Source organism: Triturus cristatus, chromosome 7 (genome assembly GCF_964204655.1).
Source record: "Triturus cristatus chromosome 7, aTriCri1.1, whole genome shotgun sequence".
In the NCBI taxonomy this organism is placed as follows: domain Eukaryota; kingdom Metazoa; phylum Chordata; class Amphibia; order Caudata; family Salamandridae; genus Triturus; species Triturus cristatus.
In genome coordinates, this window is record NC_140590.1 from 174,942,801 (window position 1) to 174,958,348 (window position 15,548).

At 41.7% G+C, this 15,548-nt stretch overlaps 1 protein-coding gene across 1 annotated transcript in view; it reads left to right on the forward strand.

Moving 5' to 3' along the window:
* The window catches only part of LOC146809155 (IgGFc-binding protein-like), a 108,094-nt gene extending 94,079 nt beyond the window's left edge, over nucleotides 1-14,015 (forward strand). The window contains exons 19-21 of the mRNA XM_085615955.1: nucleotides 10,078-10,458; nucleotides 12,693-12,979; nucleotides 13,711-14,015. Of these exons, the coding sequence (XP_085472081.1) occupies nucleotides 10,078-10,458; nucleotides 12,693-12,979; nucleotides 13,711-13,720 (678 nt within the window). The 3' untranslated portion in view covers nucleotides 13,721-14,015. The remainder of the gene's footprint in view (nucleotides 1-10,077; nucleotides 10,459-12,692; nucleotides 12,980-13,710) is intronic.
* The last annotated feature ends 1,533 nt before the right edge of the window (nucleotides 14,016-15,548 follow it).

Here is a 15,548-nt window from a genome sequence, read left to right on the forward strand (position 1 = left end):
GTTTTATTAATTTATATGTTTACTTACCTGTAAACCACCATAATCCATAGTTTAATACCCCCCACCCTGCCACTCCCCCTCCCCACGTCACCGCCCTGTAGGAACTCCTACTACCGACCGCGGCTGCTGTGGACCCTCACTGAATCACTACTGTGACCATGGGAGCACGGCCTAGGCAACTCCTGTTTATACAATTATAGACATACAAAAACAACTATACAAACAAATAAAAAAATTATGATATAGTTTATTTAATTCACTACAACAAATATACAAATTTTTTAATTTTAATGAGAAGGTTGAAGCTTAAAAAAAAAATGTTTTCTGAAGGAGGGCATGATACGCCGGAATCTAGCATATCACTATGTTTTTTTTTTAACTCCTATTGCATACTCGCTTTTTATTGCAACATTCTAGTGCTTCAGTCAAGGCCACCAATTGTCCATACTAGATTTTGTTAGCTGAACTTGCGCTGCTCCCGCAAATCAAACTAAGGATGCATTTTCCATGTTTATATATATATTATGTATCTGTCAATATTGTTTAATTTTGTAAACAGTTGTTGACACCCCTGAGAAGTTAAGAATTGCTATTTTTGATAATGCAAACACATACAAACAGGTGACTGGACCTGTGTGTAGCCTGCACACCAGTTCAAGATACAGCTCTATATGCATATTTTTTTGTTATCTTCATTCCCGGCAATGAAATCAGTTGTACTAAAGTATCTGATCACAATGGTTCGTAAATGGGAAAATCAAGCAAGTGAAGCACTGAGCCCTTGGTGACATGGAGTCATAGAGTAACCCTATCACTTAATCACAGTCATTTGTACAACAGGGGGTTACCCCAACAGAGGTGTCCCGGCCCCCAGAAGCAAGACTGAAGAACAGGATAGGCCATTTATATTAACACTTGATTGAAGAGCCAGGTTTTTAAATCTTTGTTCGGACTTGGCCATTCGAAGATGGATGGGTGTATTGTTCCAAAGCTTGGCCGTTAGTACCGATGAAGACCTGCCATCTTGACGAACCTTGGCAAACTTCGGGATGCGCAAGAGTCTCAGGTGGTTAGATCTCAAGGGTCTCTTCTGATGGTAATTACTAAGCCTTTATCTCGGGTATTGTGGACCTTTACCCATAATAGTTCTGAAGCCAATGTCATGGATTTGAACCCAAGTGTCTTGGCAACTGGAAGTCAAAGAAGCTTCTTCAAATGAGGGGAGATGTGATGACGAAAGAGGACCCATCGAATTAACCTGGTAGCGGCATTCTGTATCATTTGGAGTCTTTGAATCAAAAAAACTTCAATCCAATGTCACCAGCGCATGATTACGATCTTTTGGGTCTCTTCAGCAAGATGATGCAATAGTTTTCTGACAGGGCTTAACTTCAGAAACCAAGACAATGGAATCTGCAAAATTCGGGTCACGAAGGAGAGGTCAGAGTCAAACATAATCCCTAGATTTCTATCTGAAGTAACCAGTTTCAGTGGAGGATTCAATTCAGTGGGCTACCAGAGGCTAGAGGAGGGGAGCCATCAGGCTGAAGAAGAGCACCTCCATTTTGTCTGTGTTCAAATTCAAAACGTTGGATGTCCAACTTTAAAATGTCTTTTAAACACTCTTTGAAATTGAGAAAAGCTGCTTCTAAATGTTGTCTAAACGAAAACACAAGTTGTGTGTCACTTATATACGAAACAACCTTCACTCTCCTGGTTCTCAATAAGCATGGCAAAAGGGGCCAAGTAAACGTTAAAAGACAGCAGACTGAGAGCAGAACCCTGTGGCACTCCACAACCAGAGGTTTGGGCAAAGATGAGAATGGACGGAAGAAGATTGGTTGAGATCAATCTTCTAAAAAAGATTGTACCCATGACAGCACAGTGCCCTGAAAGCCAAAATGGCTTAATCTATTCAACAAGGTAGAATGTGCTACCGTGTAGAATGCTGTTGATAGGTCTAGCATCACTACCATGGTGGAGGCACCTCCCTCCTGAGCCTCTCTAACAGTCTGAGACACTTCCAGTAGAGCAGTCTCGGTGCTATAGCCTGCCTGGTAGCCAGATTGAGTGTCATGAAGCAAGTCATTAGCTGCTACAAAGGAAGCACGTTGGAGATAAACCAGATTTTCTAAGATCTTTGCTGCTGCAGGTAACAATGAGATGGGTCTAAAATTTCTGAACACCCCAGGGTCCGCATTCTATCTGAGTGCCCTATCTGAACCTAATGAGTAAGAAAGAGAGACAAGAGGGATTTGCCCAGAATCACACAACATATCATTAAATAGACCGTAGTATTGAACTTTAACCCAAGTTCATTCAAGAATTTGTATATATTGTGCAAACCATTAGAAAAAAGGTACAGCTTTAGGTAACGCTTAAAAGGGGCAGTATCATCATAATATCTAATGGAAGCTTGCCAAAATCTTGCTATCCAGGATTGTGACAATGTTCCCACCGAACAGCTGTCAAAAGAGTGTTCTGCTTGTCGTCTAATGTGTTCGGGACAATGCTCTCTCACTGCTTGGGGTACGCCAGTGGGCTGATTCTGAACAGAATTTATGGCCAGCTCTGCAGAGGAATTTCTGCATCAGTAACAGTGTAGGAATTAGATTCGTCACTGAATCGGAAACCATCTGAGTGAATGCCACAGAGGGTTAAAATGGGCAAACTCTGGTACTCCAAATATAGTTCTAGATGCAAAATATTCTGCTATGTGTAGCCTATTGATAAGTGCAAACTTTTTATTGTAGACACACTCTTTCATAATAGTGCAATAGTAATTAATTAACTTTGCCAACCATGATTACTTTGGTCACTGATCCAGAGTAACAAAAAAGAACAAATTCTAGCACTTGAACTGTGCATTAAATTTTGTCTGTGTTTTTGTGCCAATAACTCAATTTACAAAAAAAGAAAAGTACAGCAAATATGTTTCACTTCCAAAATCTCAAAAGGTCTTTAGGGCTGTAATATATATCTATGAATATATATATATAGATAGATATAGATTGTTATTTCTTAATTAAAGAAATTTAAAACCAAGATCTCGCACCATCAACGTGAATATTTGCAAGCATTACTCAATGTATACATTTTATAACCAGAATAAGCCTCACAATTGGTAAACTTCCACTGTATCTGTAATTAATACAATCTGAAATGCGTTTGTTTAAGCAATGTACTTGAATTGTTTATAGGACTATTACGGGAGAAGACCAATTCAGTTTCTCTTTCTACTTCTCCCTGTAATTCAAAATAATCCCAGCCGTATTCTGCTGTAATTCATCTTAGTACATTTTTGAAGAGGAACAAATTAATTTGTTTTTCTTCGAGTAATTTCAAAAAGTGCTCAAACACAATTATATATATATATATATATATATATATATATATATATATATATATATATATATCCAACCAGCATTTCCCCGTTCCGGAGCCACAGACCCTTCAGGGCGGCCTCATGCAATGGGCACGGAGCAGCCCATCAAACACAGGTTAAGCAAACACAGTGAGGCCCACTACTTTAGAAAAGGTTTTATTCCAAAGTTCAGCAGCGCCTGATTCCACTCGTCTAACGTTTCGGCATATTTGCCTTGATCACAGACTGGAATTTACAAGCACCAGGTGCGCTCAGGTGTGTTTTTGAATAATTGCATCACGTGACTGAAATCACCATACTACCAATCCCACAGTGCATTGTGATAGTTTTTAAATGCATAAGTTGGAAGTCCATAGATATTAAGACCTTAATGGTGATTATTTCTGTAGCACAAGCACTGTCACTGTGTGGAATATTCTTAAAGTACAGTCAGGTGAGTTGGTACATTACCGCAAAATGTTCTCATGTTGTATTTAACTTCAGAGATACAACCTTTCACAGCACGATCATCGCAGGATATCGTCCCGCTTGAATCCCTTCCAAGCGCCAGTCATTTTTGCTTCTAATGGCAATCCTTCGTAGGAATCCTTCGTAGGTTTTAGGCGCGAGTGAGCCAGGCTCCTCCATAAACATCCAACCAGCATTTCCCCGTTCCGGAGCCACAGACCCTTCAGGGCGGCCTCACGCAATGGGCACGGAGCAGCCCATCAAACACAGGTTAAGCAAACACAGTGAGGCCCACTACTGTAGAAAAGGTTTTATTCCGAAGTTCAGCAGCGCTACAGAAATAATCACCATTAAGGTCTTAATATCTATGGACTTCCAACTTATGCACTTAAGAACTATCACAATGCACTGTGGGATTGGTAGTATGGTGATTTCAGTCACGTGATGCAATTATTCAAAAACACACCTGAGCGCACCTGGCGCTTGTAAATTCCAGTCTGTGATCAAGGCAAATATGCCGAAACGTTAGACGAGTGGAATCAGGCGCTGCTGAACTTTGGAATAAAACCTTTTCTACAGTAGTGGGCCTCACTATATATATATATATATATATATATATATATATATATATATATATATATATATATATATATATATATATATATATATACCACTCGATACCACTGCGTCTCACTTTCCCCTCACAGGACGAAAGAACACTGGAGCCGAGGCCACAATCAAAATGCGTGTTTATTAACACCAGGTCCGACGCGTTTCGGAGTTGAAAGGCACTCCTTTCTCACGGGCACAGACTGTGTTATTTTTTTTAATTAAAGCGCAAGTGCCGGTCACGTGCTATAGACACAAACAACATACTTAAATTCATCATTTTTTTAATTCAATCGAAATCATATGGCAATTGATGCATTGGCATGCGATATTTGCACCACAATAATAATGTTTGAAAAAATATATACGTGGAACTCAAGCAGCATTATACATTTGCATAAAGTGATTCAAAATTCGAAAACTTTATCGAAGCGCGAGTGCGCACAGAGACATGCTGGGATACCCATACCTTCATTGGGTGTTATCGTGGCAGAGATACAAACAAAGTGTAGCCCCAGTGGGCAAAAACTAACAATACAAAGTCAAACCAGATTGGGCACCAGCACGCACCAGCATGTACTCACAGTTTGACAAGGCTTCCTATTCACAATAATAATAAGTAGGTCGCGCCGACTCATAGAACATGGAACTATCACAATTCCTCCAGTAATGCCCGTTCACAATATATATATATATATATAGTTCAAACGTTCATTAATGCAGATTGGTTATTTTACCCTTAGCACTACTATATTATTTCGCTTCAAGGAACATGCCGCAGAAAAAGCTGTAAATAAAGTGAATTGTAGGATAAGACTCTAGTATAGGAAATGGCATGATGCTGATTAATAATAATAATAATAAAGCCATTTCTAAAGCGCCTGGCTGCACTAAAAATAGTGTGTCCCCGCGCTGGATTGTTGCTATATCACAAGAGGCAGTGAGATAGAGAGAGCGAAAAAGAGGTCAGGGAGAAAAGAGGAAATTAGTTGGGTGGGAACAGGTGAGTTTTAAGTTTAGCACGGAATCTGGTTTCTGAAGGTTCCATACGAAGGTCAAGCGGTAGTTTATTCCAGTGCCTGGGAACCAGGTTCCTGAAAGAACATCCTCCCATTCTGGCTCTGCGAGTGCGGGGGAGTTTAAACAGCATCGCTCCGGACGACCTCAAATTCCGGGTGGGGCGGTGAATAGTGAGGAGCTTTTGCAGGTATCTTGGGCCTTTGCCATGGGCGATGCGGTGCGTGAAGCATAGGGCTTTGAATTTAATGCGTTCCTTGACCGGTAGCCAGTGAAGCTTTGTTAGAGCATTCTTCCCAGATGTTCTACGGGGCAGGTTAAGTACCAGGCGGGCAGCAGCGTTTTGTACGCATTGAAGACGGTGCAAGCCTTTTTTGCTTAAACCTAAGAGCAAAATGTTGCCGTAATCAAGGTGGGGTGTGACTAAGGCATGGACAAGCGTTTTTCTGCCGTTGATGGGAAGCAGGTCAAGGACTTTTCGGGGGGTTTTTAATGTGCTGAAGCACCTACCCGTAACTTTGCTAACCTGAGACCTGAAAGAGGGATCAGAGTCGATCATTTCTCCGAGGTTTCTGACAGATTCGATGGGAGTGGGAAAATTTCCTAGTTCCGCGGGCCACCACATGTGCGACCAGGCATTTGGGGATTTTCCAACGACTAGAAGTTCCGTTTTATCGCCATTTAGGCGCAGGCAGTTGTTATTCATCCATGTTGCCATTGATGACAGGCATTTGGAGAAATTAGTGGCATCTTCCGTGTGGTCATGGGTGAGCTTGATCATCAGTTGGGTATCGTCAGCATAGATGACAATATCCACTCCGAAAGCTTCGACTATATGGGCCAGGGGTTCCATATAAAGGTTGAACAAGGTAGGGCTCAAGCTGGAGCCCTGTGGAACCCCATGGCTCAGCTTCCGGGGGGAAGATTTAAAAGGGGGGCAGTGCATTTGGAAACTCCTGTTATCTAGGAAAGATTTTATCCAGGCAAGGGCGGATCCCTCCACTCCCATGTCGGAGAGGGGCGACCGCAGCGTTGTGTGCAGCACGGTGTCAAAAGCAGCACTTAGGTCTAATAAAACCAACGCTGCTGTCTGTCCTTCATCCACCATCTGTCTGAGGCATTCGGTGGAATAGAGGACGGCTGACTCAGTCGAGTAGGTGGCTCTGAACCCCGATTGGGTGGGGTGGAGAAGGGATTCCTCCTCTAGATATGTCATGAGTTGCCCGTTGACCACTTTTTCCAATATTTTCGAGCAAAAGGGAAGAAGGGAAATGGGACGAAGATTTTGAAGTTGGGAGATGTGGGTATTGGGTTGTTTTTTTCAAAGGGATGACCTGGGCTGTTTTCCATGCATCAAGCACATGGCATTCTTGGAAAGAGAGGGTGACGATATGGGTAATCTGATCAATCATGCTTTCCCAGACTCCCTTACAGCGTTTGGGGGGCATACGTCACAGGGGGAGCCAGATTGTATGCTGTAAGCAATATTCAGCCGTTCCTGTCTCTCAGGCACTTTGAAACATGTCAGACAAGGTTTGATGGTGGAGTTGTCTCTGACTTCCACATGTTTGCTAGAGGGATCAATGTTGTCTGTAAAAGTGGCATAGATTTTATCAACCTTGCCAACGAAATGATCAGCTATAGAGTCACATAACTCGCTGGAGTAGGTGTCTTGCGCTTCGAGTCTGGCTGGAACCGTTAGCTCTTTATAGATAGTGAAGAGTTCTCTGGTGGGGTAGTCGGCGGATTCTATTCTACCCTTGAAGTAGGCGCCTTTCACTGTTCTTATAAGTTTGTGATATTTGTTTAGTTCTGTTCTGTAAAGTGACTTACTTTTTTGGTTGTAATTTTTCCTCCATTGTCTTTCAAAGTTTTTGCATTTAACTTTGGCTATTTTGAGTTCCTCGGAGAACCAGGGGGCAGTTTTGGTATGTCTTGCGGGCGGTTTGTATGTCCAGGTCGCTACCATGTCTAACGCGTTAGACACCCATCTTTCGTAGCTATTCCACGCCTCCTGTAAGGTATTGCTAGCGGGAGGGGGGTTTTCAAGTAGGGCAAGTTTAAATGTCTCCTGATTGAATTTTTTCCAGTCTCTATGTTTCTGGGGTAGGGGTTTGTTAGATCTGGATTCTGAAGAAGTGCTTTCTATTTCAAACGGGATGATGAAGTGATCTGACCAAATAGTTCTGATCGGGGGGGAGACCTTAACACCTCCCCAATTGGCGAAGATGGGATCAAGAAGATGGCCTAATTGGTGCGTGGGGGATTTGGATTGTAGGTTAAGCTCTAGGGCTTTCAATGCTTCTGCCACATTTTGTGCCTCCCTACAATCAGCAATATCAAAGTGGAGGTTTAGGTCACCTAGAATGAGTAGCCCGAACTGGGCTGCCTCTCCGGGCGGGCGGTATATGAGTAGCCCGTTGATGATGTTTTTGGGTTCTGCTTTTATTGTGAAAGGTAGCGAAGCCTTCAGTAGGGTGAATTCTAAGTCTGTTTTATGAAATAGAGCTAACCCCCCACCTCTCTGTTTCTGTCTGTCTAATCTAAGTAGGCCGTAGCCAGGAGGGGTGGCTTCGAGAGTTTCGGGCGACGAAGTTTCGTCTAGCCACATCTCAGTGAGAAATAGAACATCAGGACAGCTCTCCGTCAGTAGATCATGTATCTCTATTTTATGTTTCTTCAGGGATCTGCAGTTTAGTAACAGCATTTTTAACTTAGCTGTCGCCCGCTTTTCCTTCTTCGAAAGTTGGAAGGTGTGATTGCAGGTTTCACAGACGAGAGGTAAGGAGTCCGCTTGCAAGGTGTGGTAGCAGCTATCTTTAATTGTCGGGCATAGAGATAGTAGTTCTTGTTTAGTGTAATGTAGCTCCTGTCTGTGAGTTGCCATCATGTCCAGGGGGAGCAAGAGAGCCAGGGGGTCTGGCACCGGGCCCCGTTCGGTCGTGGACGGGCGCAGACGGGCTTGCCTTTGGCGCGCTGCCGGCGTGCTGCCGGCGCTCCCGCTGCGCTCGTCCGCTGCGCGTCCGGCAAATGCACATGGAAATAGGATGGTGGGAGGTGTGACCTCCAAGGAATGGGCGTGGCCCGGGGCTTGGCGCGCCATGGCGCTGATTGATTTCCCGATCCCGCGGCAGCGCTAATATCCGCTGTATGGGGGGGAATGAGATGGCAAAAAGTAGCAGGGAAGTGCCCAGAGGTGAGTTACCTTAGGATAAAAACAAATTAGAACAGTGATTTAAAAAGTAATTTTTATCGGCAAAGTTCTCCCGGCTTCCGCCTCAGGAGAGTATAGCTTAGAGTGAAGGGTTGAGGGTTTTATTTCTAGATTTATTTCAAATTGTTACATGTAACCTTTCAGTTACATCAGGGTGCAGAAGGAAATAGGATCACTGTGCAATCTAAAGAAAGAGCAGTGCAGGGTGGTGGCCATAGCTTATGTTCTGCAATCCTGATGGTTTGGAAGGCTCATTTACAACACAAGGCCCAATAGTTCGGTTTTCATCTGATTCATGAGGCACATGTGCTAGGGTCTGGGTCTTGAGGGCTGAGGACATTCCATAGCCTTAGGCGTTAGGCCTGACTAATTTGTTACAGTTGATCACATTTTTTGTCTACTTCTCTACAAAGATAGCCAGAAGAACAAAACATGACACAGTACATGTCCTCCTCGATAAATGTATCACTCCTGATGTAAAAATTCAACACTTCTTATTAAACTTGAAGGTGATCTAGCACCCTGGGTACGGGTACCACTGAGATGGCTAACAGGGTCAATTGCACCATAATGCCCCGCAAGTCAGCGTGTGGTCTGCTATGTCATGATAACCCATTAAATGACCTCAAAATCTACCAAGTGTTTCAATTTTCCCTTTCCTCGTTCTTTAGTTTGAGCGTCACTATGGACATATATACATTGTATATTCATGGTGAGTAACACTTTTGTCAAAACTCTGAACATATTGTATTTACAGCATTTGCAATTGCACTGAAGTAATGACGCAGCCATATGTTACGAATGACGCCATTTAATTCAGTTTCAAAGCGATAGTACTTAGTAAGCGTGGTAGATCTGATTGTCCCAAGGCGAGGAGGCTCATGAGTAGAGGGAATGAGCACAGATAGTCATGCCTGTTGTCAAACTCTATGTTTTTGTTACTAGTTTGACCTTTGCACATTTAGCCTTTTCCCTTCGATTTTCCCATAAGTGTATGTCTGGATGTTGGATGTAAATCTATTGGTGAAATTTCCAGGAAGTAAGGAGTTTCGACTTCTTAAAATGTACATAGAATTCCAGGAACACTAAAGCAAACCTGACACATCTACCCAAGAGTGCATTTGCGAATGCACAAGTGTAAGATATGGGTGCACTAGAACTTAATAACTTTGTTACTTTATACAGCTGGCCTTATACAACCTTAGAATATTAACTGCAATCACATTTGTGGCAGGCTGGATTGCAATGAGTAGAGTGCTTTGAGAGGGTGTGATGAGTTTGGAGGTAGATTGCTGATAGTGGCTCCACTCGCAGTTGCTTTTATGCACGGGTTATCAAACCTGTTTTCATTAGTCCCAACCATCATGTTTGCTGTATGTTGACACTGTACTGTTTTCTGTTCCAGCTGGACGAATCGTTTGTCTCACCTGACTGCAGCCAGATATGCACATGCTCAGCAGCCGGAGGGGTGTTTTGTGAGGCACTATCTTGTGCGGAGGGCGAGTTCTGCATGTTGAAGCAAGGCGTTAGAGGCTGCTTCCAGAAGGAAGGCAAATGCACTATGACCCCAGGACCACGGTTCAGCTCGTTCGATGGCATGTCAGACATGGTGCCATGCAAAGGACCCTATGAGGTGACCTCACTCTGCGACGAGACATCCAAAGCCTGGTTCCGTGTTGTTGTCGACTTCCAGCTCTGCAATGCAGATGGTACAAAATTGGCCCAACTTGTCCATGTTTACTTCCGAGAAGCATACATATCAATCTCTAAAAGCCAGAAGGCTTGGGTAAGTAGTTAACAGACCTTTCTTCTTTAATGCCGCTATCAGGCATGTCTCTTTGGCTGAGGATGGCACATTGCACACCTCTGACGTCACCTGTAATGGTAGCATAGTCCATCCTTAATATTGTTGACACGGGGAGTGTCTTCTGATCCCATTTTGTTAGCTCTGTCTACTCCCATGTTTGTCATTCTTTACACAGATAGTCTCTCAGGTCCCACAAACATTCTCATCTCTGCTCCCCCCTCCTCTGGGGATTATTTCCCCTTCTCCACCCACCCATCCCTACCATCTGTCTGGCACTGTTTTTCTCACCACGCCTCCATTGATGTTTCCTTTTTGCAGACTACTACCTGTCCATTTTCTCCTTTCCGAAGGTTTCCATTCTCCTTCATTGCTCCTTACTGTAGACCAGTCTTTTTGGCACGCTCTCAATCTCTGCCCGCTTTATTTTCTGCCAACTGTTCTCCAATTCTGCTTGGAGTCAGCTGGTTAGACGTTTTGACTTGACATTGAAGAATACAACTGCCTTTGAAAGCTACATCTACGCATTGCCTATCCCCGTAAAATGACTAATGCTAGTAATAGAGTCCCTGTGATTTCCATCCTATGACAGAGCAGTGCTCTTATCCAACAATGACCATTTGCTGTGTGCAAAATAGGTCTAAAAGTGAATGAAGATCGAGTATCGAGGGATTCATTTAATGCAGTTGCCTGAGGCAGCACAAGTGTAAAGTGGGAAACCATAGCGTACACCAAGAGTTATAGAGTGCCTGAGAGAATCATTTAATGGAGTAGCTTGAAGCAGTGCTAGCCTAGAGCGTACAATCATAGAGTACGCCAAGAGTTGTAGAGTGTCCGACAGAAGAATTCTTTCAATTCAAATGTATTTCAAATGACTGTTTGCCTTAGAGGCTGTTGTAGATTAAATATATTGGTTTCCAACTGCGAATATGGCGCAATGAAAGCATTAAAGTGCTTCTTGCATCACTAGCGCTTTGACAGAGGTGGTTATTTTAAGTCGCACTCTTCACTGATCGTCACATTTTAAACAAACTATAAAACAAGCTTTGAACTCATGACACCATTAGTACCTAGAATCCCCTTTGTAACGCTGCAAACATATTAGCATGTAATCTTCACACGGTTAACATATGGACTGGTATGAGCAGTGTCATCTGGCCTATATTTTATTCCTGGCAAATTTATTTTTATCACACCCTTGACTGAGGTGCCCTTGACTCACCTACCAAATGATTAAAGGGGTAAAGCCAGAGGAGCTCTTGACTCACAGCCCAGATGTTTAGTAGGTCAACATGCAAATGTTTGTCATAGACCTTAGCAAAACAGTTGCAAACGAAGCAGAACTTGACATTTTTTTTAAAAGTAATCAGTGGTTTCCTAGTCAAAGAACTTCAGGGCTGGTTCTCATAGAATCCAGCCTTAAGGGTGGATTACGTAAATTGGGGGGGTTTCTCTTTATTAAGGATGCGAATCGCACATGTTTTGGAGATGCGCAATTAACATTAATCCACCCCTACATAGCAGTGAACACCAAAGTTAAAGTGTTTGTGGACAGAGAGATGTTGTCGCCCTTTCTTTTTTTTGTTGTCTTTGGATGGTGTTGATATGTTTGTGGCACTCCACAGGTAGGTACTCCGTACGTTGTTTCATTCAGAAGACCGAAGCATGTTGTGAACCCATCACTGAACTAGTGGGATTCTAGAAGTATTGTCATGTTGTTAAATATCCCTATTGCCCTGTGAGTTTGACTTGCTTTAATAAAGCCTAGAGAATCAGTAAAAAAGGTCTGCATGTAGATGTTTAAACAATTTAAATGCAATGCTACCCAGATCTTTGAAGTTGTACTAAAAAACTGCCACAGTCTTAGTGGCACATGTAGTCTAGCCTGCCAGTTTTGAATAAAGCAATGAAGAGTTGTTCCATCAATCACAGAAGATGTGTCAATCAACTCCATTTTGTTCTAGGTGACCAGCTTTCCATTTTCAAGAAATGCTCTTACTAGCAAAGGCTGTATTATGTGGCATGTAGAGTGATGGTGGATTATTGTATCAGCTGACGCCAAACATGTTTTTATAACAGACAGTAGTCTGGCCTGTAATTATGGAGGCACATTTTAGCCTTTTTCCTTCTCTTTTCTCATATATGAAAAGCATTTATGCAAATGTACCATTCATCACTCTCTGCTGCAAAATAACAACCTACCTTCATTTCTTCAGAGGGATGGACGTGAGCTCAGCTTCCCAGCTAAAATCTCTGAATCGGTGTCAGTTACCATCAAGGATGACTCTGTGGTGGTAGAACAGGAAAACAGGATCCGAGTCCAGATAAGCACAAGTGGGTCGGTGACAGTGACCGCCTCCCAAGATATGGCCAACAGCTTGTGCGGAGCATGTGGAAACTTCAATAACAACAAGGGGGATGACATGAAAATGGCAAATGGAAAGGTGGCCGGTGCCATTACTGATGTGATAACTTCCTGGAAGGCGCAAGACCTAACAACATGGTAAGGCCTGCCTTATATCCATATGATTCAAGTTTGAAATGATTCTATTAGCTACATTTGTTTAGAGATTTTTCTTCCCTATTAACTATCCTGAATGACAATTCTGCAAAAGTTAGGCTTTCTGTTTTTTCCTCCAAAATAAACTCATTTCTGTAAGACATTCACGGCTTTAACTTTTAAACTTAGAAATGGTGAATTCTAAATTTGCCATTTCCTCACACCCCCAGCCAAACAGTCAAATGCAGATTATGGTGTGTTTTGCATAGTAAGATCGTGATACGGCTGTTTGGGATAAAGAAAATCCCACATTCCAGGTATCTTTCACCGGCTGCAGAGTCACTGCATGCCATGCTTGCTTTGAGAAACATCAATAACAACTACATATCCTAATATAAACTAGGTAAAGTTGCTCAAAAGCCTCTGCTCTGCACCAACTTACATGTCTTCGGCAGGAGGAGTCAAAAGTAAATGTAATGGTATTCCTTTAATCAAACAGTACAGCTAAAAGCATATCCTTATATTCATGTAGAAAATGAAAAAAACCCAGAGTGAACGACACTGGTCTCTATTGCTGTTCTGGTCCCAGACAATAAACCAATTCTAAAAGTTATTATTTAAGAAGCACAAACAATGCCAGACCTAGGGTTGTTGTGACGGGGGAATTGATGGTGAGATGCTTGTGCACTCAAACTAGTAAACTAACCTTTCCCTGTTACTCGTTTCCTTTTCAGCAATTCTTGAACTGTTAGTCTCTGATGGACTTTTCATAAACTCTGTCCAGGTGTTAAAGGTGACAGAGAGAGGATGGAAGTGTAGGATCGTCTTCAGTTCTTGCATCAAACTCAAAAGACTCACTGTTTTCTCAACTTCGATGATCCTATGTTGGTGGAAGATTCTTCATCTGAGACAGGAAGTACGTTCCTTCCAAATAAGGAAGCTGTACAATGTTTACAAAGACTTGATCTTGCTTGAACTTAAAGTCTATCTGTACTTTTTTCCTCATCGATCTACACCTCAAATAAACTCTTTTGGCATATGTTTGTGTTTAATCATGCTACTGTAGTTCATAACTTGGTTATAATGGGCTTAAACACTGTACTTGAATCATTGTCTTTTTAGGTCAACTATAACAAACTGTTGAATATAAATATTTTGGGCATATGGCTAATCAAAACTGAAAGCAGAGGTAACAGTTTCTTATTCTAATGCAAGTTATCATTATAGTAGTTAGGCTGACATTTCACTTGTACAAAACCTGAGAAATTCAGCAGTTATAGTTAGCTGAGCTAACTCTAACTCGCGCCCCCAGTAATGCACTGCTTATGACCTCACATATTACATCACATCACATTACAACTATAACTGCTGAATTTGTCTGGTTTTGTATGAGTGAAATGTCAGCCTAACTAAAATGACCCTGTAACCTTTGGGTTTTTTTCACTGAATTTCTAAGGATTTTTAAATTCTATTTCCTAACTATAACGCTCCAGTAACCTTTGTTTTTTTCAGTGAATTGCATTTTTTAACTGCTAAATCCTCACTATAACGTCCCTGTAACCTTTGTTTTTTTCAGTGAATTTCCAAGGTTTTCCAAATTCTTTTTCCCAACTATAATGTCTATGTAACCTATGATTTTTTTGTTGAATTTTTAAGGTTTTCAAATTGTATTTTCTATCTAAAATGGCTCCATAAGGAGTATTTTTATGAGCTTGTTTTTTCTTCAGTGGATTAATCAGTGTTTTTTTTTATGAAGGCGTTGCGTTCCCCGCAGACACATTGTAAAAACAGTAAAAAAAAGCAGACATTCAATGGCCACCAACACATCCAAAAACAAATTTGAAAAAAATCAAAAGTGAACGAATGACTATATTCATACTTCTTTCAATGCATGTTTAAACCCATATTTTTGTACTAAGTTTCTTTAAAAACAATCTTTCGGACCTATTCTCCATTTTCGCCGTTATTCAGGATGTCGCAATGATGCCGTTAATTGAGACTATCACACCTTTTCCATAAACTGAAGACATATATATGCCCACACATTACAGTTTTTTACACACTAGCGGTTTATAACTGTACTCTTCAAACTCATGTTTTTCTAGTGAAGTTGTAGAACACCTATGTCTAAAACCTATTTTCCGTTTTTTCAGTGAGACCAGAGATCGCGATGATGTTGGTCATGCGATCCCTGTGGTTACGCGCAAAAGCAGAAAGCCAAAGCAGGAATTCAATAGCCACCACCCATAATAAAAATTATAACTATATAATTAATTATAACCATAACAGTAGATAATTCACTATATAAATAACTCTATAAAACATTTACCAATATCTCTAAAACAATGTATTAATGATTCATTGATATATTTTTTCATATTTTCACCAATATTCACGATGATGTTGATAGTCGCGATGTCCCTGCAATGGTACACAGGGAGCCACGCTGGCAGTCGCAGCGTCGCCGCAAATACTACGCACGATTAAAAAGAAAAAGAAAGTTTTGGAACTATAACTTGTGTCACTAACACCTTTGTTTCGATACTCTATCCATCCTTACCCCTTATGTGGG